This window comes from Solanum pennellii, chromosome 7 (genome assembly GCF_001406875.1).
Source record: "Solanum pennellii chromosome 7, SPENNV200".
Lineage (NCBI taxonomy): Eukaryota > Viridiplantae > Streptophyta > Magnoliopsida > Solanales > Solanaceae > Solanum > Solanum pennellii.
Window position 1 is genome coordinate 73,315,671 of NC_028643.1, and position 17,980 is coordinate 73,333,650.

The 17,980-nt window shown below is 34.6% G+C and overlaps 3 protein-coding genes and 1 pseudogene across 4 annotated transcripts in view; 3 read left to right on the forward strand and 1 right to left on the reverse strand.

Annotated features, from left to right (window-relative positions):
* LOC107025887 (26S proteasome non-ATPase regulatory subunit 2 homolog A) overlaps positions 1-4,049 on the forward strand; it is a 12,306-nt gene extending 8,257 nt beyond the window's left edge. The window contains exons 14-26 of the mRNA XM_015226661.2: positions 260-367; positions 660-764; positions 848-988; positions 1,072-1,176; positions 1,331-1,552; positions 1,713-1,826; positions 1,898-2,113; positions 2,308-2,367; positions 2,461-2,574; positions 2,660-2,745; positions 3,012-3,120; positions 3,232-3,410; positions 3,540-4,049. Of these exons, the coding sequence (XP_015082147.1) occupies positions 260-367; positions 660-764; positions 848-988; positions 1,072-1,176; positions 1,331-1,552; positions 1,713-1,826; positions 1,898-2,113; positions 2,308-2,367; positions 2,461-2,574; positions 2,660-2,745; positions 3,012-3,120; positions 3,232-3,410; positions 3,540-3,615 (1,635 nt within the window). The 3' untranslated portion in view covers positions 3,616-4,049. The remainder of the gene's footprint in view (positions 1-259; positions 368-659; positions 765-847; positions 989-1,071; positions 1,177-1,330; positions 1,553-1,712; positions 1,827-1,897; positions 2,114-2,307; positions 2,368-2,460; positions 2,575-2,659; positions 2,746-3,011; positions 3,121-3,231; positions 3,411-3,539) is intronic.
* Positions 4,050-4,843: 794 nt separating this feature from the next.
* Positions 4,844-12,072, forward strand: LOC107024119 (DDB1- and CUL4-associated factor 13). Of its 2 annotated transcripts, none has more exons than XM_015225019.2 (18): positions 4,844-5,013; positions 5,257-5,336; positions 5,446-5,535; positions 5,623-5,734; positions 5,977-6,004; positions 6,720-6,818; positions 6,923-6,992; positions 7,078-7,112; positions 7,230-7,304; positions 7,386-7,481; positions 8,259-8,322; positions 8,823-8,876; positions 9,731-9,816; positions 9,905-9,965; positions 10,036-10,100; positions 10,239-10,344; positions 11,271-11,359; positions 11,612-12,072. In XM_015225019.2, the coding sequence occupies exons 2-18, from the start codon at positions 5,271-5,273 to the stop codon at positions 11,772-11,774; spliced, it is 1,359 nt and encodes a 452-aa protein (XP_015080505.1). In that variant the 5' UTR covers positions 4,844-5,013; positions 5,257-5,270; the 3' UTR covers positions 11,775-12,072. The 2 variants fall into 2 exon arrangements, with proteins under 2 accessions (XP_015080505.1, XP_015080504.1); XM_015225018.2 differs by having other exon boundaries at positions 4,845-5,013; positions 5,232-5,336.
* Positions 12,073-12,725: 653 nt separating this feature from the next.
* On the forward strand, positions 12,726-15,107 carry LOC107024235 (protein NUCLEAR FUSION DEFECTIVE 6, chloroplastic/mitochondrial-like). Its single transcript, XM_015225176.2, has 3 exons — positions 12,726-13,027; positions 13,105-13,226; positions 14,806-15,107. Exons 1-3 carry the CDS (start codon positions 12,735-12,737, stop codon positions 14,823-14,825), a joined length of 435 nt encoding a protein of 144 aa, XP_015080662.2. The 5' UTR covers positions 12,726-12,734; the 3' UTR covers positions 14,826-15,107.
* Positions 15,108-15,692: 585 nt separating this feature from the next.
* LOC107025260 lies at positions 15,693-16,359 on the reverse strand (annotated as a pseudogene).
* Between the last annotated feature and the right edge of the window lie 1,621 nt (positions 16,360-17,980).

The following is a 17,980-nucleotide window of genomic DNA, read 5'->3' on the forward strand; positions in this document are numbered from 1 at the left end:
CCCCCCCCCCCCCCTCCTCAATACTCCTTTTTCTCCGTGAGTTGCTACAAGAAGAACGAAAAGAATAATAATGATGAGCTAAATAAAATACTCTATCTTGTTTTATTTTCTTCATCTAAAGAATAGTATCTTGTTTTATTTCTTCATATCCTTGGTGAAGAAGAGCTTGTTTGGCAAATTATGTTTATTACATATCATAACTATGTTCAAACAGAAGTAACCAAAAATTGTGCTAATTCCCTTTGGTTTAATTTATCAGCCACATTTGCTTGATGGCCGGGCTAGTGCAGGGGCAAGTGTAGATTCTGCAAGACAAAATTTGGCCTCTACATTTGTAAATGCCTTTGTCAATGCTGGCTTTGGTCAGGTATATAATGCGTTCTGTTTGTTTAGGTTACTCTCTCTCTCTCTCTATATATATATATATATATATATACACACACATAGATATACACATATATATACATATATACATATATATACATACATATATATATATATATATATATACACACACACATATATACATACATATATATACATATATATACATACATATATATATATACATATATATACATACATATATATATACCTACATATATATATGTATATATATAGGTCTGAATATTTTTATTCACTTTATATTTCGGCTCTAGGATAAGTTGATGACAGTACCGTCAGAGGCGTCAAGTGGTGGTGCCTCAACAAGCTGGCTTTTCAAAAATAAAGAACATGGAAAAGCTAGCGCTGCAGCTAGTCTGGTGCGTTGTTTTTAGCCGGGTGTCACTATTCGTTTTTCATTAGCTATCATGAGGTTAACAATTGTTCCTGCCTAAACATTTAGGGTATGATCCTGCTTTGGGATGTTGATTCTGGTCTTGCACAAATTGACAAGTATTTTCATAGTACTGATACCCACGTCATTGCTGGTGCACTATTGGGAGTTGGGATTGTGAACTGTGGTATCAAGAACGAATGTGACCCTGTGAGTTTCTTGATGTTGTGTTCTACTCTATTTCTTCTGCAAAACTTGATAGCCCTGGATCTTAATATAAATATTTTGAGCAGGCATTGGCACTTCTAGCTGAATATATAGACAAAGAGGACCCTTCAATTAGAATCGGTGCTATAATGGGCCTTGGTCTTGCTTATGCTGGTTCTCAGAATGAGCAGGTAGAGTTCCTAGTTGTCTTTTAGTTTGTGTGGAGATGAAACTTACTAATCTCTTTTTAGTTAGCAATAGGTTTACCATGTGAAAACTTTATTTTCGTTGCAACAGAAGGTTCTTGAGATTTACAACTATTTAATTGACTTCACTGATTTTCAGATCCGTAGTAAATTGACACCAATACTTGGAGATAGCAAGGCGTCCCTTGATGTGCTTGCCTTTACTGCTATATCATTGGGATTGGTATATGTGGGTTCATGCAACGAAGAGATTGCTCAGGCAATCATATTTGCATTGATGGAACGAAGTGAGTCAGAATTGGGAGAGCCCTTTGCCCGTCTGTTGCCTCTTGGTCTTGGTCTCCTGTATCTTGGAAAACAGGTAAACCAAATTTTTGTGTGCTGTCGTCATTAACTTTGGGAGGATAAATATGATTAATTTCCAGTTCTTAGAATCCCAATAGCCTGCGGATCAATGTTGAGATTTTGCGGATCTCTTTTCTTGCCATAATGATTTTGGATACATCTTCTATTTTCTACAGGAAAGTGTTGAGGCTACAGCCGAGGTCTCGAAGACCTTCAATGAAAAGATTAGAAAGCATTGCGATATGACCCTGCTTTCTTGTGCCTATGCTGGAACAGGCAATGTGCTCAAGGTAGTAAAAGACTTGTGCTTTTATGTGGTTTCATGAGGGTAACACAATAACTGAAAGTTTCAATGTCTCAGGTCCAACATTTTCTTGGTCAATGTGCCCAACATTTTGAGAAGGGTGAAACCTTCCAGGGACCGGCCGTCCTGGGTATTGCGATGGTGGCAATGGCTGAAGAACTTGGACTCGAAATGGCAATACGTTCACTAGAACATCTTTTGCAGTATGGAGAGCAAAATATCAGAAGAGCAGTTCCTTTGGCTCTTGCCCTTCTCTGCATTTCAAACCCAAAAGTATAGTGAAAAATAACTTTTACCATTGACCTCTCCTACATTTGTCCTTTTTCTGTTGCTTCTTTAGAGTTGAGTTACTTAAAAGTATTCTTGTTAAGTCTTCCACTCATAAGCAGTAGATGCCCAGGCTTTTTTCTCTTTTTTTTGGGGGGTCATGTGCAAGCATAACTTTTGCTCCTTGGTGGTTCGTACAGGTCAATGTGATGGACACTCTGAGCAGGCTCAGTCATGATTCAGACTCCGAAGTAGCTATGGTATGTTTGAAGAACGGGAGAAAGTAGATGTTTGTGTTACACTATTAAAAAGAATTCTCAAATCTGAACTGCTTATCTAAATGGCTTATGTAGGCTGCTATCATTTCTTTGGGATTGATAGGTGCAGGGACAAACAATGCCAGAATAGCTGGCATGCTGCGTAATCTGTCCAGTTACTACTACAAAGAAGCCAACCTTCTGTTCTGTGTAAGAACTAATTTTCCTAGTTCCCTTATGGGAACTCTGTAATATTAAGTTCACGGTCGATCTAATCGTAGGATCGCTTCTGCAGGTGCGGATCGCCCAGGGTCTTGTTCACTTGGGAAAGGGATTGTTAACTCTCTCACCATATCATTCTGAACACTTTCTGTTATCTCCGTAAGCCCTCTCTTCTACAACTTGCATATAGTTCAATGGAGACAAGTTCTCTTCTTGATGTGTAACAGTGAACATCGGTGCATTAAACTTTGAACTGTTACTCTAGTTTGTTATATCCCAATTCTGTTGCAGTCTGTGCAGTAGATTTATTCTTTAGAGTCTGATTAACTATAATATAAAATACTGCTATTCAGAGCTTAATGAGATAGTAGCTCTCTTTGATCCTATACAGAGTTCCATAGTTGACCACCGTTGAACCTTTTCAGGACTGCATTGGCTGGACTGGTTACTCTGCTGCATGCATGTCTTGATATGAAGGCCATTATCTTGGGGAAATATCACTATATTCTTTATTTCCTAACCTTAGCTATGCAGGTTTGCTGTCCGTTGAACAAAGCATCTCTTTTTTCCTTTTTTTTTTGGGTCCATTTCTGGCTTTCCTGCTATCAGCTCCTAAATTTATGTCCTTTTTCTCTTGCTTCACAGCCAAGAATGCTGCTTACTGTGGATGAAAATTTGAAACCCTTGTCAGTTCCTGTCCGTGTTGGCCAAGCTGTTGATGTTGTAGGTCAGGCAGGTCGACCCAAGACCATTACTGGTTTCCAGACCCATTCTACCCCGGTTCTACTTGCTGCCGGCGATCGAGCTGAGCTCGCAACTGAGAAGTATACTTATGCTTTGCGCTTTGATATTTATTCTGAAGACATTTTTTAAAAAAGAAGTTGCCTTTCTTTGTTTTTTCAACAATGTCGTTCGTGTAGCTTGTCTTGCTCACATTTGTTGTCGATGCTCAGGTACATTCCTCTCTCGCCCATTCTTGAAGGCTTTGTCATCTTGAAGGAGAATCCTGACTACAGAGATGATCAATAGTGACCTCAATAAGGTATATGAATGGACGAGTCGGCAGAAGTTTTTTAGATGGTTTACGATATTTGTTCAAGGAAGAATGGCTGGAGTTATTGATAACACTGTCTAATTTGCTGAAGTTGCAATGCGATGAGATCCATTTACTAACATGCTATCAGGGCCATCTTCGCTTAGAAGTGTCTGAGTTTTCAAGTTTGTTTTTCACCGGCACTGTTTACTTTTGCCCCATTGATGTACTCTGTATAAAACTCCAGATAGTTATTTATTTCAGAAGTTGAAACTTGAAACCGAAATCGTTGTTACAGATTTCTGTTCACGTTCACGGGATTTGTTTTATTTCAGGCATAGTTTAATGATACTGCTTTATGCTTTGTGAGAACTGAGTAATGTAAAAGATGAAAATGACGATATTTTTTATCATGATATTAGTTTCTGCATATGATTAGTTATTCTAGTATTGTAATATATGAATTGATAATGTAGAGATTAATAATGCACAGTTATAAAGCAGAGATTAGTAAAACATTTTAGTTCTAATACGGGATCACATCTTGCATGATGTTTCCTTTTAATGTATGAAATTGTTTGATCATTTTAGATCGTTTGAACAACTAATCTTGAAAGCGTTTTTTCAAAACAAAAATAAAAAACGATAAGAAGCATTGAGGGTAATCAATTTTGAAGAGCATTCTTCGAATAACAATTAGTGTTTGATCAAATTTTTAGCAAGTGTTTTTAGGTGAATTTTCTAAGATATAACTTTTGCTTTTTCTAAAAGTTTGATCAAATATCTCAATTTTGGAAAAGAAAAGTATTTCTTTCCTTCCAATTTGATTGGACATGAATTTTAAGAAAATAAAGTTTTTTTTTTGAATTTTGTCAACTTAAATTAAATATTTATGAATATGCTAAAAATATGATTTGGTTTTATAGTTTTAAATATGCTAGCTAGAATATTAGGATTAATAAATTATCGAAAAAGAAAAAAAAACGTTTTAAAAAGTTATAGACAAATTATTTGCCAAATTCCTAAGTTGAAATATTATTGATCCACATAATTTTTTTACAAATGAATACTACTTCATAATTTCTTTTTAAATTATAGATAAAAATAAAAAAATTGAGAGTAACTCAAATAATAAGTCACAATACACCTAGTTTAGGAATAATATATTTCAGGAAATTGTAATTCTTTTCGATATTAGATTAATTATGTAGAGTAATATTTAAAGGAAAAAATTGACTTATAGAAAAGACATCTGAACCCTAAACCCTCAACGGCTTGCCGAAGTTACACCTAGCTTCAAATTTCCCTTGCCGGAGTTCTTCTTCGGATAAGTCTGCTGAAGAACCACCACTCTCCCGCCGGATAATTTCTTACACCTTCCTCCGTCATTACCGGTAAGCTCCGGCGCTATATGCTATTTATTTAGCCATTTTATTGAGAATTGCGGCGTCGTTGCTTCATTTTTTTGTTCAAGGAATTTACCAAATTCGTTTGAATTATCAAAATAATCTGTTTCAGTTTTATAATTTATTCAATTTTAATCTAACTGCGCGTAATGATGTCATTTTATTTAAATTGAGGTTGATTATTGTGTTTATGGTTGGTATATTAGTTAATCAATTCTGCTTACGCTGAAGTTGAAGATATCAATATGAGGTTGAAAGTTATATCTCGGTCTACGGATGATTTTACTCGTGAACGCAGTCAGGACCTTCAGGTTTGGCCACTCTTACTTGTGTTGGGGAAATGTGCTTTCATACTATGTATCACACATGTCCTTGTTGTTTTGATAATATTAACTCGCATAATGATTTATGCTTGATTAGAGAGTTTTTCGGAACTTCGATCCCAGCCTTCGACATCAAGAGAAGGCAGTGGAATATGTTCGTGCTCTGAATGCAGTAAAACTGGAGAAGGTTATTCCTGTTTCCTTATTTAATTTATATTGTTTTATTTTGTTTAGTGTGTGTCAAATTTAAGTTTTTTGTTTTTGTTTTATAAAGATATTTGCAAGACCATTCGTTGGAGCAATGGATGGGCACATTGATGCTGTCTCTTGCATGGCAAAGAATCCTAATCACTTGAAAGGAATATTTTCTGGCTCCATGGACGGTGGTACGTTTTTTTCTAAATCTATTTTGTTTATAAGTTTTTTACCTAGCTTCAAAATCCTGTTACATTTTGATAAATATTAAACTTTAAAAGTATAAAAGATATTACAAGTTTCTCTGTCTCAAAAAATAATAATTAAAATTTTAACCTTGACAAGTAATGCATCGAGGTTTTGCTGGCTGACAATATTAAAATTATATTTGTTAATAACTCTGAACTTCAGAAAATCTTTTGTGTTCTTGCAGATGTTCGCCTATGGGATTTGGCTACCAGGTAGATATGCAACACAATTGTTTTAGTTATTACTTGGCTTGGCATTTTATTATAATAAGTGTGATCTTGTATAACCTTATATGCAGTTTTCTAGTGTAAGAATCTCTTAGATCAACAGCATCATTTTCAGTTAAAAAGCATTTGGAACTCAAAAATATGTTTTATTACATTACCATTAAGTATGGATGTGGTTTACTTGAAATTCGGATCTTGAGACCTGAGGTTAATTATTTTGGAGTACTTCTACTAATTCACAGTGCACTAGGGATTTTTATTTCAGTGTTACTGCTTGTATATGACACAAGCTGTATGTGATATCTTTATCTCCAATTTTGGCATGTTTTTGGACTTCTTTTAGATGTTTCATTTTAGTTGTATAAGGGGTTGAAATGTGAAAACTCTCTTTTGGCATTAGATCAATCTGATGTGTGTGTGGGGTGGGGGTGGGGGGGGAGCATCTCCGTTTGCATTTTCTTTATCTCTGAGGAGTGAGGGGTATGTAAGTGGCCTATTTGAATTCTTAACTTGAACTTATATGCAGTTTTTTATCTGTAACAAGCATATAGAAGCATGTTAGTCATTTTTAAAAGGCTATGTTTTTTCAATTCCCATTAGTTGTTGAACACTCGTGAGTGTTCTTTTGATTATTTATTTTTTATCTCAGTCATGTACCTTATAATGAATGTGGGCCCATTTTTTTTGTGCAAAACCATAGGCGGACAGTACGTCAGTTTCCTGGTCACCAGGGTGCAGTACGTGGTTTGACAGTGTCCACGGATGGCCGAATTCTTGTATCATGTGGAACTGATTGCACGTAAGGCTTCAAGGGAACTATTGTATGCATGGATACACAATTAATATTGAAAAACATTCCTGTACTATATCTGATCCATTGTGCTTTTGGCTACTTTGCTATAGTGTTAGGCTCTGGAAAGTTCCTGTTGCTACTCTAATGGAGTCTGATGATGGATCTGATAACTCGTCCCAGGTAAATGCATTTCAAGCTTTCTGTTCTTTTCCATGCATGAACTTGGTGCCAGATTGTCTAACAAACTGAGTTCTTTTATTCTCAGCCATTGGCTGTTCATGTTTGGAAGAATGCATTCTGGTATGTTATTTGGCATCATTGTACTTGCAAGATGATCAACTTAAGGATATCATGATATCTTTATTTGTTTTTCTCTAGAATAACTTAAAACTGCAATTGATGTTGTCCGTTTCTCAGGGGTGTTGACCACCAATGGGATGGTGATCTCTTTGCCACAGCTGGTGCTCAAGTTGACATTTGGAACCATAACAGGTTTTGTCACCCATTTCTTGTACCTTTTTTGCTGCCAGGTATGTGCAGTTTTTAACACATTTTAATCATCTTGTGAACCAGGTCTCAGCCGGTTAATAGTTTTGAATGGGGAAAAGACACAGTTACATCTGTTCGGTTTAATCCAGGGGAACCTAATCTTTTGGCTACATCAGCAAGGTTTTCATTCCTTAAGACTCTAGAGCCTTCTTTTTTTTTTTTTTTTTGGAGAAGGGTTTGAGGCCTTCTTATAAGTTTCCTGTCCAGATGCATAACTGACTCTTTTGTTTTAAGTTAGTTAAAATTACTTTTTATTCTGGGTAATCAATTCATTGTTGTTCCTTATCAAAAAAATTAATCCTAGTTCATGTTTTCATATGTGATGCTCCTTTTCTTTAAGAAGATTAAAGCTTAGCTGGTTTCTGTGATCCTTTTTTCTTCTTCCGATACTTGCGTGGGTATCTGCATTTTCCAATCATGTAGTATACATATTCAAATATACCCTCATTTGTATATAACCTTGGTCAAATTAAATATCTCTTAGCCTTTTGAAAAATCACTATTATGTGCATCTGGGTTGCTAATGTCTTGGACAAACATTTACGCAGCAGTTGCGGCTTCTTTTAGTGTCAAATCAAACTTAAAAATAATAATTAGTAAAAATTCACGAAATTTTCCCAATTTTTATGGAAAAATCAATAAAATATTGCACCTGTAAAGTTGTTTTCAATAATAATTTTGTGTTAGATGGTTTTGCTTCAAACACTTGATTAGTTCGTCCCTTTTGCTCTTTTGATAGTACTCGTGAATGGTCTTTTAGAATAGCAGATGCCATGCATGTTATTGTAATTCGGTAGCGGCTCAGTTACTACATTAGAATTGATGCTTGCAAATTTCAAAGTGTAATCCGGTTTTCCCCTGCAGCTACTGATATGTGGTATTTGATCTTTCTTGCAGTGATCGAAGCATAAGCATCTATGATTTACGGCTTTCTACACCAGCTAGAAAGGTTATTATGTCGGTAAGCGGCATGATTGTCTCTGAAAATTACTGCTAATGGTTGCATGGTCTTGTTTTGGTTAAATGCTGCCCCATAAGCTACATATTTTTATAATGTATGAGTTTTGTGGCCTTCCATTTCTTTTAGGCTTTGAACATCTTTTGAGGGATTGACTTGTTCTTAGGTTCAGTGGTCATGTTAAAAGAACCGCTGGGTCCTCTCTTGAGTAATTCAGCTGATGTTACAAATAAGCCCATGTTACAAAACAATAAGCAAACTAACAAGTTTGCACTTGCCTCGTCCCTTATCACTGCAAGTGCTGGTGACCTTGCTATTTTTCTTGTTTTTCTCATTTTAGGACAGTTGTACTGACAACATCTTTTATAGAGAAAAGATGAAAAATCTCCTATATTAGGGATGGGAAGAGGGAAGCCTTAGTATCTTTGATAACAACTTTTGATATTTAGCTGCTTTGTATTCTTTCAAAAAAGTCATTTCTGAGTTAATATCTCTTTTTGCAGACAAAAACTAATTCTATAGCATGGAATCCGATGGAGCCAATGAATTTTACTGCCGTGAGTGCAACATGATTACTTTGTTCTCCTTTCCTGTATCTTGTGTTGTTCTCTCATAATTGTAGTCATGATATTTTTGTTTTCAGTTCCTTTATCACCCTTCCTAACTCCTGCTACCAAGAAATGGTTTTGTTATGATATTATGTTGTTACCTGTAACTTCAATGTAGATTATAGGTGGCAGGTCACATCCACTTAAATGTGATTTTGATTTTTTTATCTGTTTTTGGTTAAGGTACTATGAGATCTGATTCATGGGTGGGTGGGGGGATTAGGTTCCTTTTGTGAAAAATTTAGTCCTGATTTTTCTTTGTCCAAAATACAACCTATACCTTTATAATATTCAGAAATTTTGGTTAAGGTAACTAAAAGAAATTAGAGAGTCCTTCTACTTCTCTAGTGAATTCGGTGAGAACTTGAAGCATAAATCTTAAATTGAAATGTATATATCCAAATTTTGATGATGGTTTTAATTTTAACATGGAGTAAGGTGGATGATAGTAGCCTTTTGATTGTAATAATTTGAATGTAGAATTTAATCATCTTAAATATGGATGGAAACTTGCAAACTTGGATAGGACCAAAAGGTGACTGGTTCCTTGGAAGGTCCTTTCTTAGTGAGAGTTGCCTAGTTATGCTTCTAACACCACCCTAACATTGTTGCTAGAAGCTTGTGAAGCTCAAGTAGAGTAGTGTAGCTCTATCATGGACTCTCTGTCCTCAGTGTAAAATGTTGCTATGCTAGAGTGTCACATGGTGTTGATTTTTAATTGTTAATGGTTGTTTTCACTTTCCAGCATGAATTTATATGTTAGGTGCTTTCTTTGCTATTACTCACATGTCTCGTTGGTATAGGCTAATGATGATGGCAGATGCTACAGTTATGATGTTAGAAAGTTAAATGAAGCCAAATGTGTGCATATAGATCATACCTCTTCAGTGTAAGGCATCAACTCTTTCATTTACTGCAGTTCATGTGTTGTATTCGACAAGCAGAGTTTGTTGCTAATATTAGGGGTTTATTTGCAGGATGGATATAGATTATTCACCAACCGGTCGAGAATTCGTTACTGGATCTTATGATAGATCTGTAAGTTCCTGTCATGTTTATTTGTTCACCTAGTGTCTCAGCACTTTGACTGAATTACCATCCTTTGTAGGTGAGAATATTCAAATATAATGGTGGTCACAGCAGGGAAATTTATCACACTAAGAGGATGCAGAGGTTTCACTCCATATCTTGATGAAGAAGCATCTTTTCTGTTTATTTTAGTTATCCCCAACAATAATTTACCGTCTTGACTGCTTATAGTACTTGCACTATCAAGTGAATGTGTTTTCCTGACATCTGTCATCAACTCAGGGTATTCTGTGTCAAGTTCAGTTGCGATGCAAGTTATATTATCTCAGGAAGTGATGATACCAACCTACGTCTATGGAAAGCAAAAGCATCTGAGCAAATGGGAGTTGTATGTACCTACACTACTTGATTCTTTTGGTTTATATCTATTTAGTGGGAACTTGTATACATGTTCCCTTTCTGTTTTTAGATGCATTATGGGTTTGAATCTTTCTGATTTTTTCTTAATGTATCGATCCCTTGTTCCTCTTTAATTGTGGATTTGGTTTCAACACGTCGTTAAGATTATAAAAAGATGACAGTCAAGAGGTTGCAAGTTTTTTATACCCCATCCATTTTAGTTTCTTGGGATGCTTAGCATGGTGAGATTTCTGGTTTTAGTACTGGAAATAAAGGAAAGATTTACATTTCTTCAGTAGAACTCTTGGACACGAGATTCCAAACATGAAAAAACTTTCTCGTTTTTCATTAAATTTGTTACACAAGTTAAAGAGTGTGATGAGTATTAAAAAGGAAAAGAAGTGACAGAGAGAGAGAGGTAAACCCCTGTCAGATAAACAAAATGTTTGGAAAGGAACGGGGAGAAAGATATAACATATGGAATGATTAACATTTGATTGTGCAGGAACTGTTGTGCAAAGGAAAAAAATAGTATGATTTTCTTAGAACTTTTCTTGCAATAATGACTTTGATATTTGTGTTGCCGTTATATTGAGTTCTTTAGGTATTTTTTTCTGGTCATCCCAAAAAATTTCTTGAAAGTTTGGCTTGCGACGATATTTAGAACAACTAACAATTGTCTCCACCTTCTTAACTTTGAAGCTTCTTTATGTGCATCACAATACTATTGCCTTCAATAATGAACAAAATAATCCGTTCCTAACTTTTTCCGGAGGGCGAATGTTGTACTGTTGTTTGGGAAGAAAATGGGAAAGAAAGCTATTTCATGTTGGCTTCCTTGATTGTTCTGTAATTCTGTGTCTGTTTTCCTTCACATCCATCTGAATATTAAATCTGAAAATTATGTTCTTGCAGGTTTTGCCAAGAGAGCGGAAAAGACATGAATATATGGAGGCTGTCAAGAATCGTTACAAGCATCTTAAAGAAGTCAGGCGCATTGACAGGTAACATTACATCTATGTCTAAGATTCTTGTCTTAGGGCCTTAGGCCATTGGTACCAAATCGTAATTGGTCATCTTGTTAACTGGCCTGTAAGATCATGCCATGTCCATCCATAGCAAAAAGCTTGTTACACTGAACCTTTACCATTGTCAATTCTGTGTGCATATATTTGTTACTTTGCATTCCTGTTGAATATCTCAAAAGATTCCCAAAGGAGATTAATCTTCAACTCTCCTTTATTGTGATTTTACAGACATAGACACTTGCCAAAACCAATCTACAAGGCAAGTAGACAAATACGTGAGATGACAGAATCTGCGAGGCGGAAAGAGGAGAGGAGGAAAGCTCACAGTGCTCCTGGAAGCATTAAGAATAAGCAACTGCGAACAAAAAGAATTGTCCGAGAAGTCGAATGAAAAGTGTGGCTGTCTTGATCTGCTGCTGATGTAACCGTGCCAGTTTGATCTGCTTAGAAAATTATTACCTATTCTTGCAGTTGTTAGCAGGCCTATAAGATAGTATACTTTTTTTGAAATCAGAGGGAAGAATTGGAAGCTTCATCATTTCATGTCGTTTTCGAGATATAGTGGTGGTTACTTGTGTTAAAATTATGTTGCTGCCTACTCTTTTTCTGTCATCATCTTACGGGTTAACTGCATAGATTTTCCGTGTGGTTTCTCTTAGAAGTAATTACGTCTGGTATGAATTTTTAAATCATGAAGTTGCATTTGCATAGCATATGAAGGGGCACGGTATACATTTTAACATATTCATTTGTTAAAATTATGTTGCTGCTTACTCCTTTCAAATAGTGATCAATTTTATTTTTTTTTGGATTTTATCTTATGAAGGAAAACATGTTTAAAGACTATGGTTAAGCTTTACATGAATGCATTTGCCTACTAGATGGATGAGCTAAATTGTGAGTATTTTCTTTTGGAACGTTTGATCTGATAATTTTGTTCATTTTAGCACCATCTGAAAAGTGTTGAAGGCAATTAGTTTCTATGGTTTGTAAATCATATACTTGGACGATAAGCTCTAAGTTAGATTTGATAGTTCAAACTTTAGATATACAAATATTAAAATTTGAGATGGTCAAGCTAAACAAAAATACCTAAAATTTGCTTACTTGCAAATTGTTAGAATCGGGGAATTTAGTGAACTTATTTCATTAGACATGCCAAAATTTTTAAGAACTTCAAACTCGTGAGTCTAAATCGATAACACGGTTAAAGAAGTGCGCGTTTAATTATGTTTTATTATGAAATTTTAAAATTATATTTAAAGTTGGCTAGTAAATTGAGATTATTTTTTTACTCTTTTATGAGTAATTTGAAAATCCTATTTGGCTATACCTTAAATAGGATCCTTCAATGTGGCTATTTTTGCACTCCTCCAAAGTAAGCCGACTCGAAGGGGCAGCCAAGCCAAGCATTCCGCTAGGGTTTAGCCCAAAACCCTCTAATTTCATTTCAACAGTAAATCTTTTCTCCATTAGCATACATCCTGAACGCTTCTCCTTTCCCATGGCCATCGCCGCCGCTAGATCCATTTTCCGGTCACCGTCCCTGCTTAATGCCGCATCAAGGATCGCATCGGAGGCTAAAGCCGCTCGATCTCCCTTGCGCACGCCTTCTAAAAGTCCTCTTTCTCATCGCATCTTCAGGTATTCTTTTTTACTAGTAATTTCTAGAATATTCAGTTTCATAATATGTGACTAAACAATTTATGCAATTCAAAAAGGTGTCCTTCTGAGATGAGCGCTTGTTTGGAGTCACTGCAACCATACCACACCGTCACTGCTTCGGCTTTGATGACTTCTATGCTTACTGACTCTCTCCGTAGTTACAGTTGGCTCTCAGAAGGTGATTTTTCACTCTGTTATTCTCTTATTGAGCTATGTCATTGATTAGTTTGATTTCTCTTGGTATTTAGTTAATTAATTAGAACTGATAATTTTATTGCTAAGCGAATCAGCTATAGAATGTATTCTGCCTCATTAGTAGTTCATGCAAATGTTTGAGAATTGTGCAAAATTAGTTATCAACTGATCCAGACTGGAGTACTCAATCAATTAAGTATTAACTATGCTTTAATTCCAAAATCATTTTTATGAATCTTTTGTTTTATTCTGTTCGATTTGTAGAATCAATATTCAGTGATAAATTGTAGTCAGACTGTTATTTTTCTTTGATAATCGAGAAATTTCTGAGGACATGGTCGAAACACTATGGGTAATGGCCCCTGCTCCTGTAATTTTCACTTGAAAACCATCCTTTTTCTTTGGAATTGATGTGTGCGTTCCTGTGTCTTTTACTTAAAGACCAAAGCCCTGGAGACCAACTATTATTATGTTAGTTGTCTTACCACAGTTCTTTTTTATTTGGGTTTAGATCTGCCATGCTTTGCGAGACTTATATATCAAGAGTCACTAAGGATATAAAATGTATGTGGAAATTCAAATGACATCTTTTCCTCTCTCACGGGGAACAAAGTTGTAGTTGTCAGCTTTGCTGTGATTGCATGTGATCAATTTTTACGACAAGTGGTTCTGAAAGGATCAAATTTAGCTGTACTTTTGGGTTTCACGCTTTTTATCTTTAGCTCTCTGTATTTGCTCTTTTAATTTTGTCATTGCTGGGGGAGTAAAAGCAGGACTATTAGAATATATAAGCTGTAACTCGCCTGTGAGTATCAATCTAGTAATTAGCTGAAGATGTTCATATAACTGTTTTTAGTCCAGGAGGAGTTATAGCTCTCTTCTTCATTGAAACGTCCTGTACTGGCTGAATTTTCCATGATTTCAAGGTGCTTGAAACTATTAACTAGGTGACTAGCACCTCTGCTGACAACCTTCAATATTGCGGATGATTCGATTTCAACTAGACTTGACATCATTTTGTTCCACCTGAATGAATAAGCCAATATAAGTTGAGTGACCTATCGCGTAATACATCATTGCATATACTTTCTCCTCTTGATGTCTAGCTCCCTTTTCCTTCTTTTCCTATAAACCGTAACCATTTGGCAAGAGTTTTGTGGTGTCTCTGTATCCATCTTTTATATTTCTCTGACCGACGAGTTTTCGTTTTTGATATAGGTATCTAGCAAGACCTATAGGACCCTCATTTGATGTCCTTCCCTCATTTACAACTTTGGTAAGTCAATCAAGTATTTCTCTTTAGTGTGTCTTGGACATTTCCGAAGTTTAACATGGACCTTCTATTTATAGTTTGAATAAATATTTTGCTACTGAGCATGACATATGGAGCCTCCTTTGAAATATCTCTGAAACATTTTTTTTCCGTAGTTTAGTTATGTCAAAGGCAGAGTAATTGTCAATAGTCTCTTGCATTCTCTTCATTTTTAGTGTTGCCCATCACGTACTTTCCGGTTCCTTGTCACTTTGATTAAGTTTTGGATGCTTCATTCTTCCTGTTGTAGGCGTTGACAAGACTAGATGAAGAAGGAGAAGCTTAGAGGACTGAATTGGATTCATTTATGTTTGGAAGCTTTCAATTTAGAAATTGTTACTTGCATAAAATTTTTGTTGACTGCTTTTGCTGGATCAGAAATAATGTATGATGGTTGTTAGGGGTGTATAATGACAGAATATCTGTAGATTTTGCTGATGAATCTTGCAATGAGATGTTTATTTCATATTTTTTGTGCATCTCTGGCGCATTTTCATGTACGTCTCTTGCAAAAGTTGTCATTGAATTTAATAATATGGACAATCAGAATCATGTTCTCTTTGTTTGGTCACTGAAGTAGTTTCAGGATGTCTTTCTAGACACACCTGGTAGAATTGGTGCTTACGATTTTAATCTTTATTCGATCAGCCCAAAATGAAGACGTGTGATGATTTTTGGAGAGCTGGAGCAATAATGTACTTTCTCGCACTGGCGCGCTAAGTAAAGATGGTTATAATGAGCTGCTCCTTTGTTTTTGAACTTGGTAATGCTAGATTGCAAGTTAGTGTTACCATTTGCTTACTTCTGACTTGTGTGCCTCTCTCTCTTTATTTGTTATTGACGGTTTGCCTTTGTGTTCATTGATGTTTCTTCAGATAAGTTGAGCTTTATGGTAAACACTAACTTCTTGTTAATCATGAAGAAGCTACACTTTCACGAGTATTTAGTGATGAACTTAGTTGTGTAATATAAAACTACATACACTTAATATTTTACTTTTTAGTCAACGGTTGAAGAAAGTAAAATTTGATTTAATAGATGTATGAAGTTGATTGCGTACGATATATATTATATTACAAGGTAAGAAAAATTGAGAGTATATTGATTGATAAATTTTATATTACAATGTCTGTATTTTCTAGATTAATATTAGCTTATGGATGTTCTTCTAAGCATTCTACATTAGGATCTCCATCATCTTCCTTGTCCAAAATAGCAAGTTCTTCATCCCCAACATCGTCTTCCTCTACATTAATGTCGTCTTCTAATTGCAAAGATGAATCAATAAGCTCTTCAACGTCGTTCATATTCTCATCGGTAACTCCATTTTCGTTATCATTGGGGTTTCTCTTCTTCTTTATCTTACAAATTACATAACCCTTGTTCTTAATTTCTCTAGCATCCAAATAACCATCATTCAAATAGTATTCCGTCATCAGCCACTCGCCATTAGCATTCTTGTTATCACTTTTGCCTTCAAACTTTTCACGTACCCCATGAGTCTACCTTTATTGTCGAAAACCTCTTTTCCCTTTCCTTGTGGTTTCCACGTACCTTTACCCACAGTACGCGAAACTCTTTGTGAATTTTGTTTCTTTTGGGGCGTTATGAAGTAACGTGTGTAGCTGTTAGCCCCTTCAAAAATTTGCCACGGTTCGTTGTCCGCGTAAAGATTAGTAACCTCCATATATTGATTTTGGTTAGGTAATGGCTCATCTCTCGTAAACCCTACTAAATACTTCATGACTTCTATATTCTTAGGTGAAAAAATATATCCCAACCGACTTCCCTTACTTCGAGCCATTATTTTAGTGATTGATGAATTGAAGAAACAGTAATATATTCACTCCTAGTATAGTAATTGTTTAAACAAAAAGAGGGAACTGATAGAGATTAAGGGGAATATGATATGATAATTATTTATAGAAAAAGAGAGAACTGATAGAGAATAAGGGGAATGTGATTTGATTATTATATATATTTATAGAAAAAGAGAGAACTGATCCTACAGAATTAAGGAAATATGATGCTAATGAGGAAAAAGGATAAAATTGGAAACCAATTAATTTCAACTATATATGGTTTAAGAGTTATTTTAGTTTAATGAATATTGACCTTTAGATAAAAGAAAAATTGCCACGTGGCATCAAATTAAGTTTCTTTTCTCCTGATAGAAATAATTTTTTATGTTAATCCTAATTAAATAAATTATCACTTCTAATTATATCACCTTCAAATATAATATATATATTTATATCTTTGGAAAGTTTTGGAAGCTTCTTTTTTATTCCTTAGTCGAGATAGTTTGTTGATGTTAATTATTCAACAAAATGTATTTTATTTTAATAATAAAGGAATAACAAAATCCATATATACCAACACAAAACAATTACTATATTCTCAATCCTAACGATTTTATAATATACTATATTCTCAATCCTAATGATTTTATAATATACCCAACTTTTGTTATTTCTTTACTTTTAATCGCTATTAGAAATATATATTTTTACCCATTTTCACTAAATCAACTCACGACTATAAAGAAATTGATTGAAATATTAAAAAAATTTCTAATTTCTTTTTTTATAAAAATACTATTATTTCTTCTTCTTTTTTTTTACCGGTTTAATTTTATTATATTGATTAAAAGTTGACTACTTATTAGAAAGAGGTGTAGTCAAGCTTTTAAGCGGCACGACCTGGTAATTTACTAACTTAACTTTTTATTTAAGTGTGAACATATTGTCTAACGTGTTCAAATAAAATAGTAACAACAGTAAGTAAAAGTACACAATTTTTTACGTGAGAAACATCCAGCTCAAAAAATGTAAAAAAAATCACGACTTGTAGATTTATAAGTTTTAACTCCAAGTTCACTGAATCAATGCGCCTTAACATTTTAACTTTTAAGATTTCAAAACTCTGTAACCTAAAGAACTAACTCTAATACCTTAACTTCAAGTTACAAATTTAGATTACAACTTTTATAATCCTAGAAACTAGGATCTAATCCCTAAACTTCAACGCAGACTTTTCAAGGTAAATGTTCCCAAATCTTCTAGTTATCCCAAATTGAAGATAATACTCTTAATTCAGCTTTTAATTTACTGAACTAAGATTACATCAAGACTCAATCACAAAGAAATACCTAATGTCATGGCGTACAATTTTTTCATTTTAATAATAATTATAAAAAAGATTCTCAATATAAAATTATAAATTTGAGTCTAGGTATCAATGATGACTTGTATGCTTACTGACTCTCTCTGTAGTTAAAGTTGGCTCTCACAAGGTAATTTTTCACTGTGTTATTGTCTTATTAAGCTATGTTATTTGATTAGTTTTGATTTTTGTTGGTATTTAGAGCTGATAATTTTATTTGTTAAGCGTATCACCTATGAAAAATGTGTTAAATTATATTT

Bases quoted from the DNA above. Each gene is read 5' to 3' on its own strand.
- LOC107024119 (XM_015225019.2), top strand. From the start codon at position 5,271: ATGAGGTTGAAAGTTATATCTCGGTCTACGGATGATTTTACTCGTGAA. The intron at 5,337-5,445 runs GTTTGGCCACTC...ATGCTTGATTAG, and splicing joins AACGCAGTCAGGACCTTCAG to AGAGTTTTTCGGAACTTCGA. The intron at 8,877-9,730 runs GTGAGTGCAACA...TCGTTGGTATAG, and splicing joins AGCCAATGAATTTTACTGCC to GCTAATGATGATGGCAGATG.
- LOC107024235 (XM_015225176.2), top strand. From the start codon at position 12,735: ATGTGGCTATTTTTGCACTCCTCCAAAGTAAGCCGACTCGAAGGGGCA. The intron at 13,028-13,104 runs GTATTCTTTTTT...CAATTCAAAAAG, and splicing joins CTTTCTCATCGCATCTTCAG to GTGTCCTTCTGAGATGAGCG. The intron at 13,227-14,805 runs GTGATTTTTCAC...TTCCTGTTGTAG, and splicing joins TTACAGTTGGCTCTCAGAAG to GCGTTGACAAGACTAGATGA.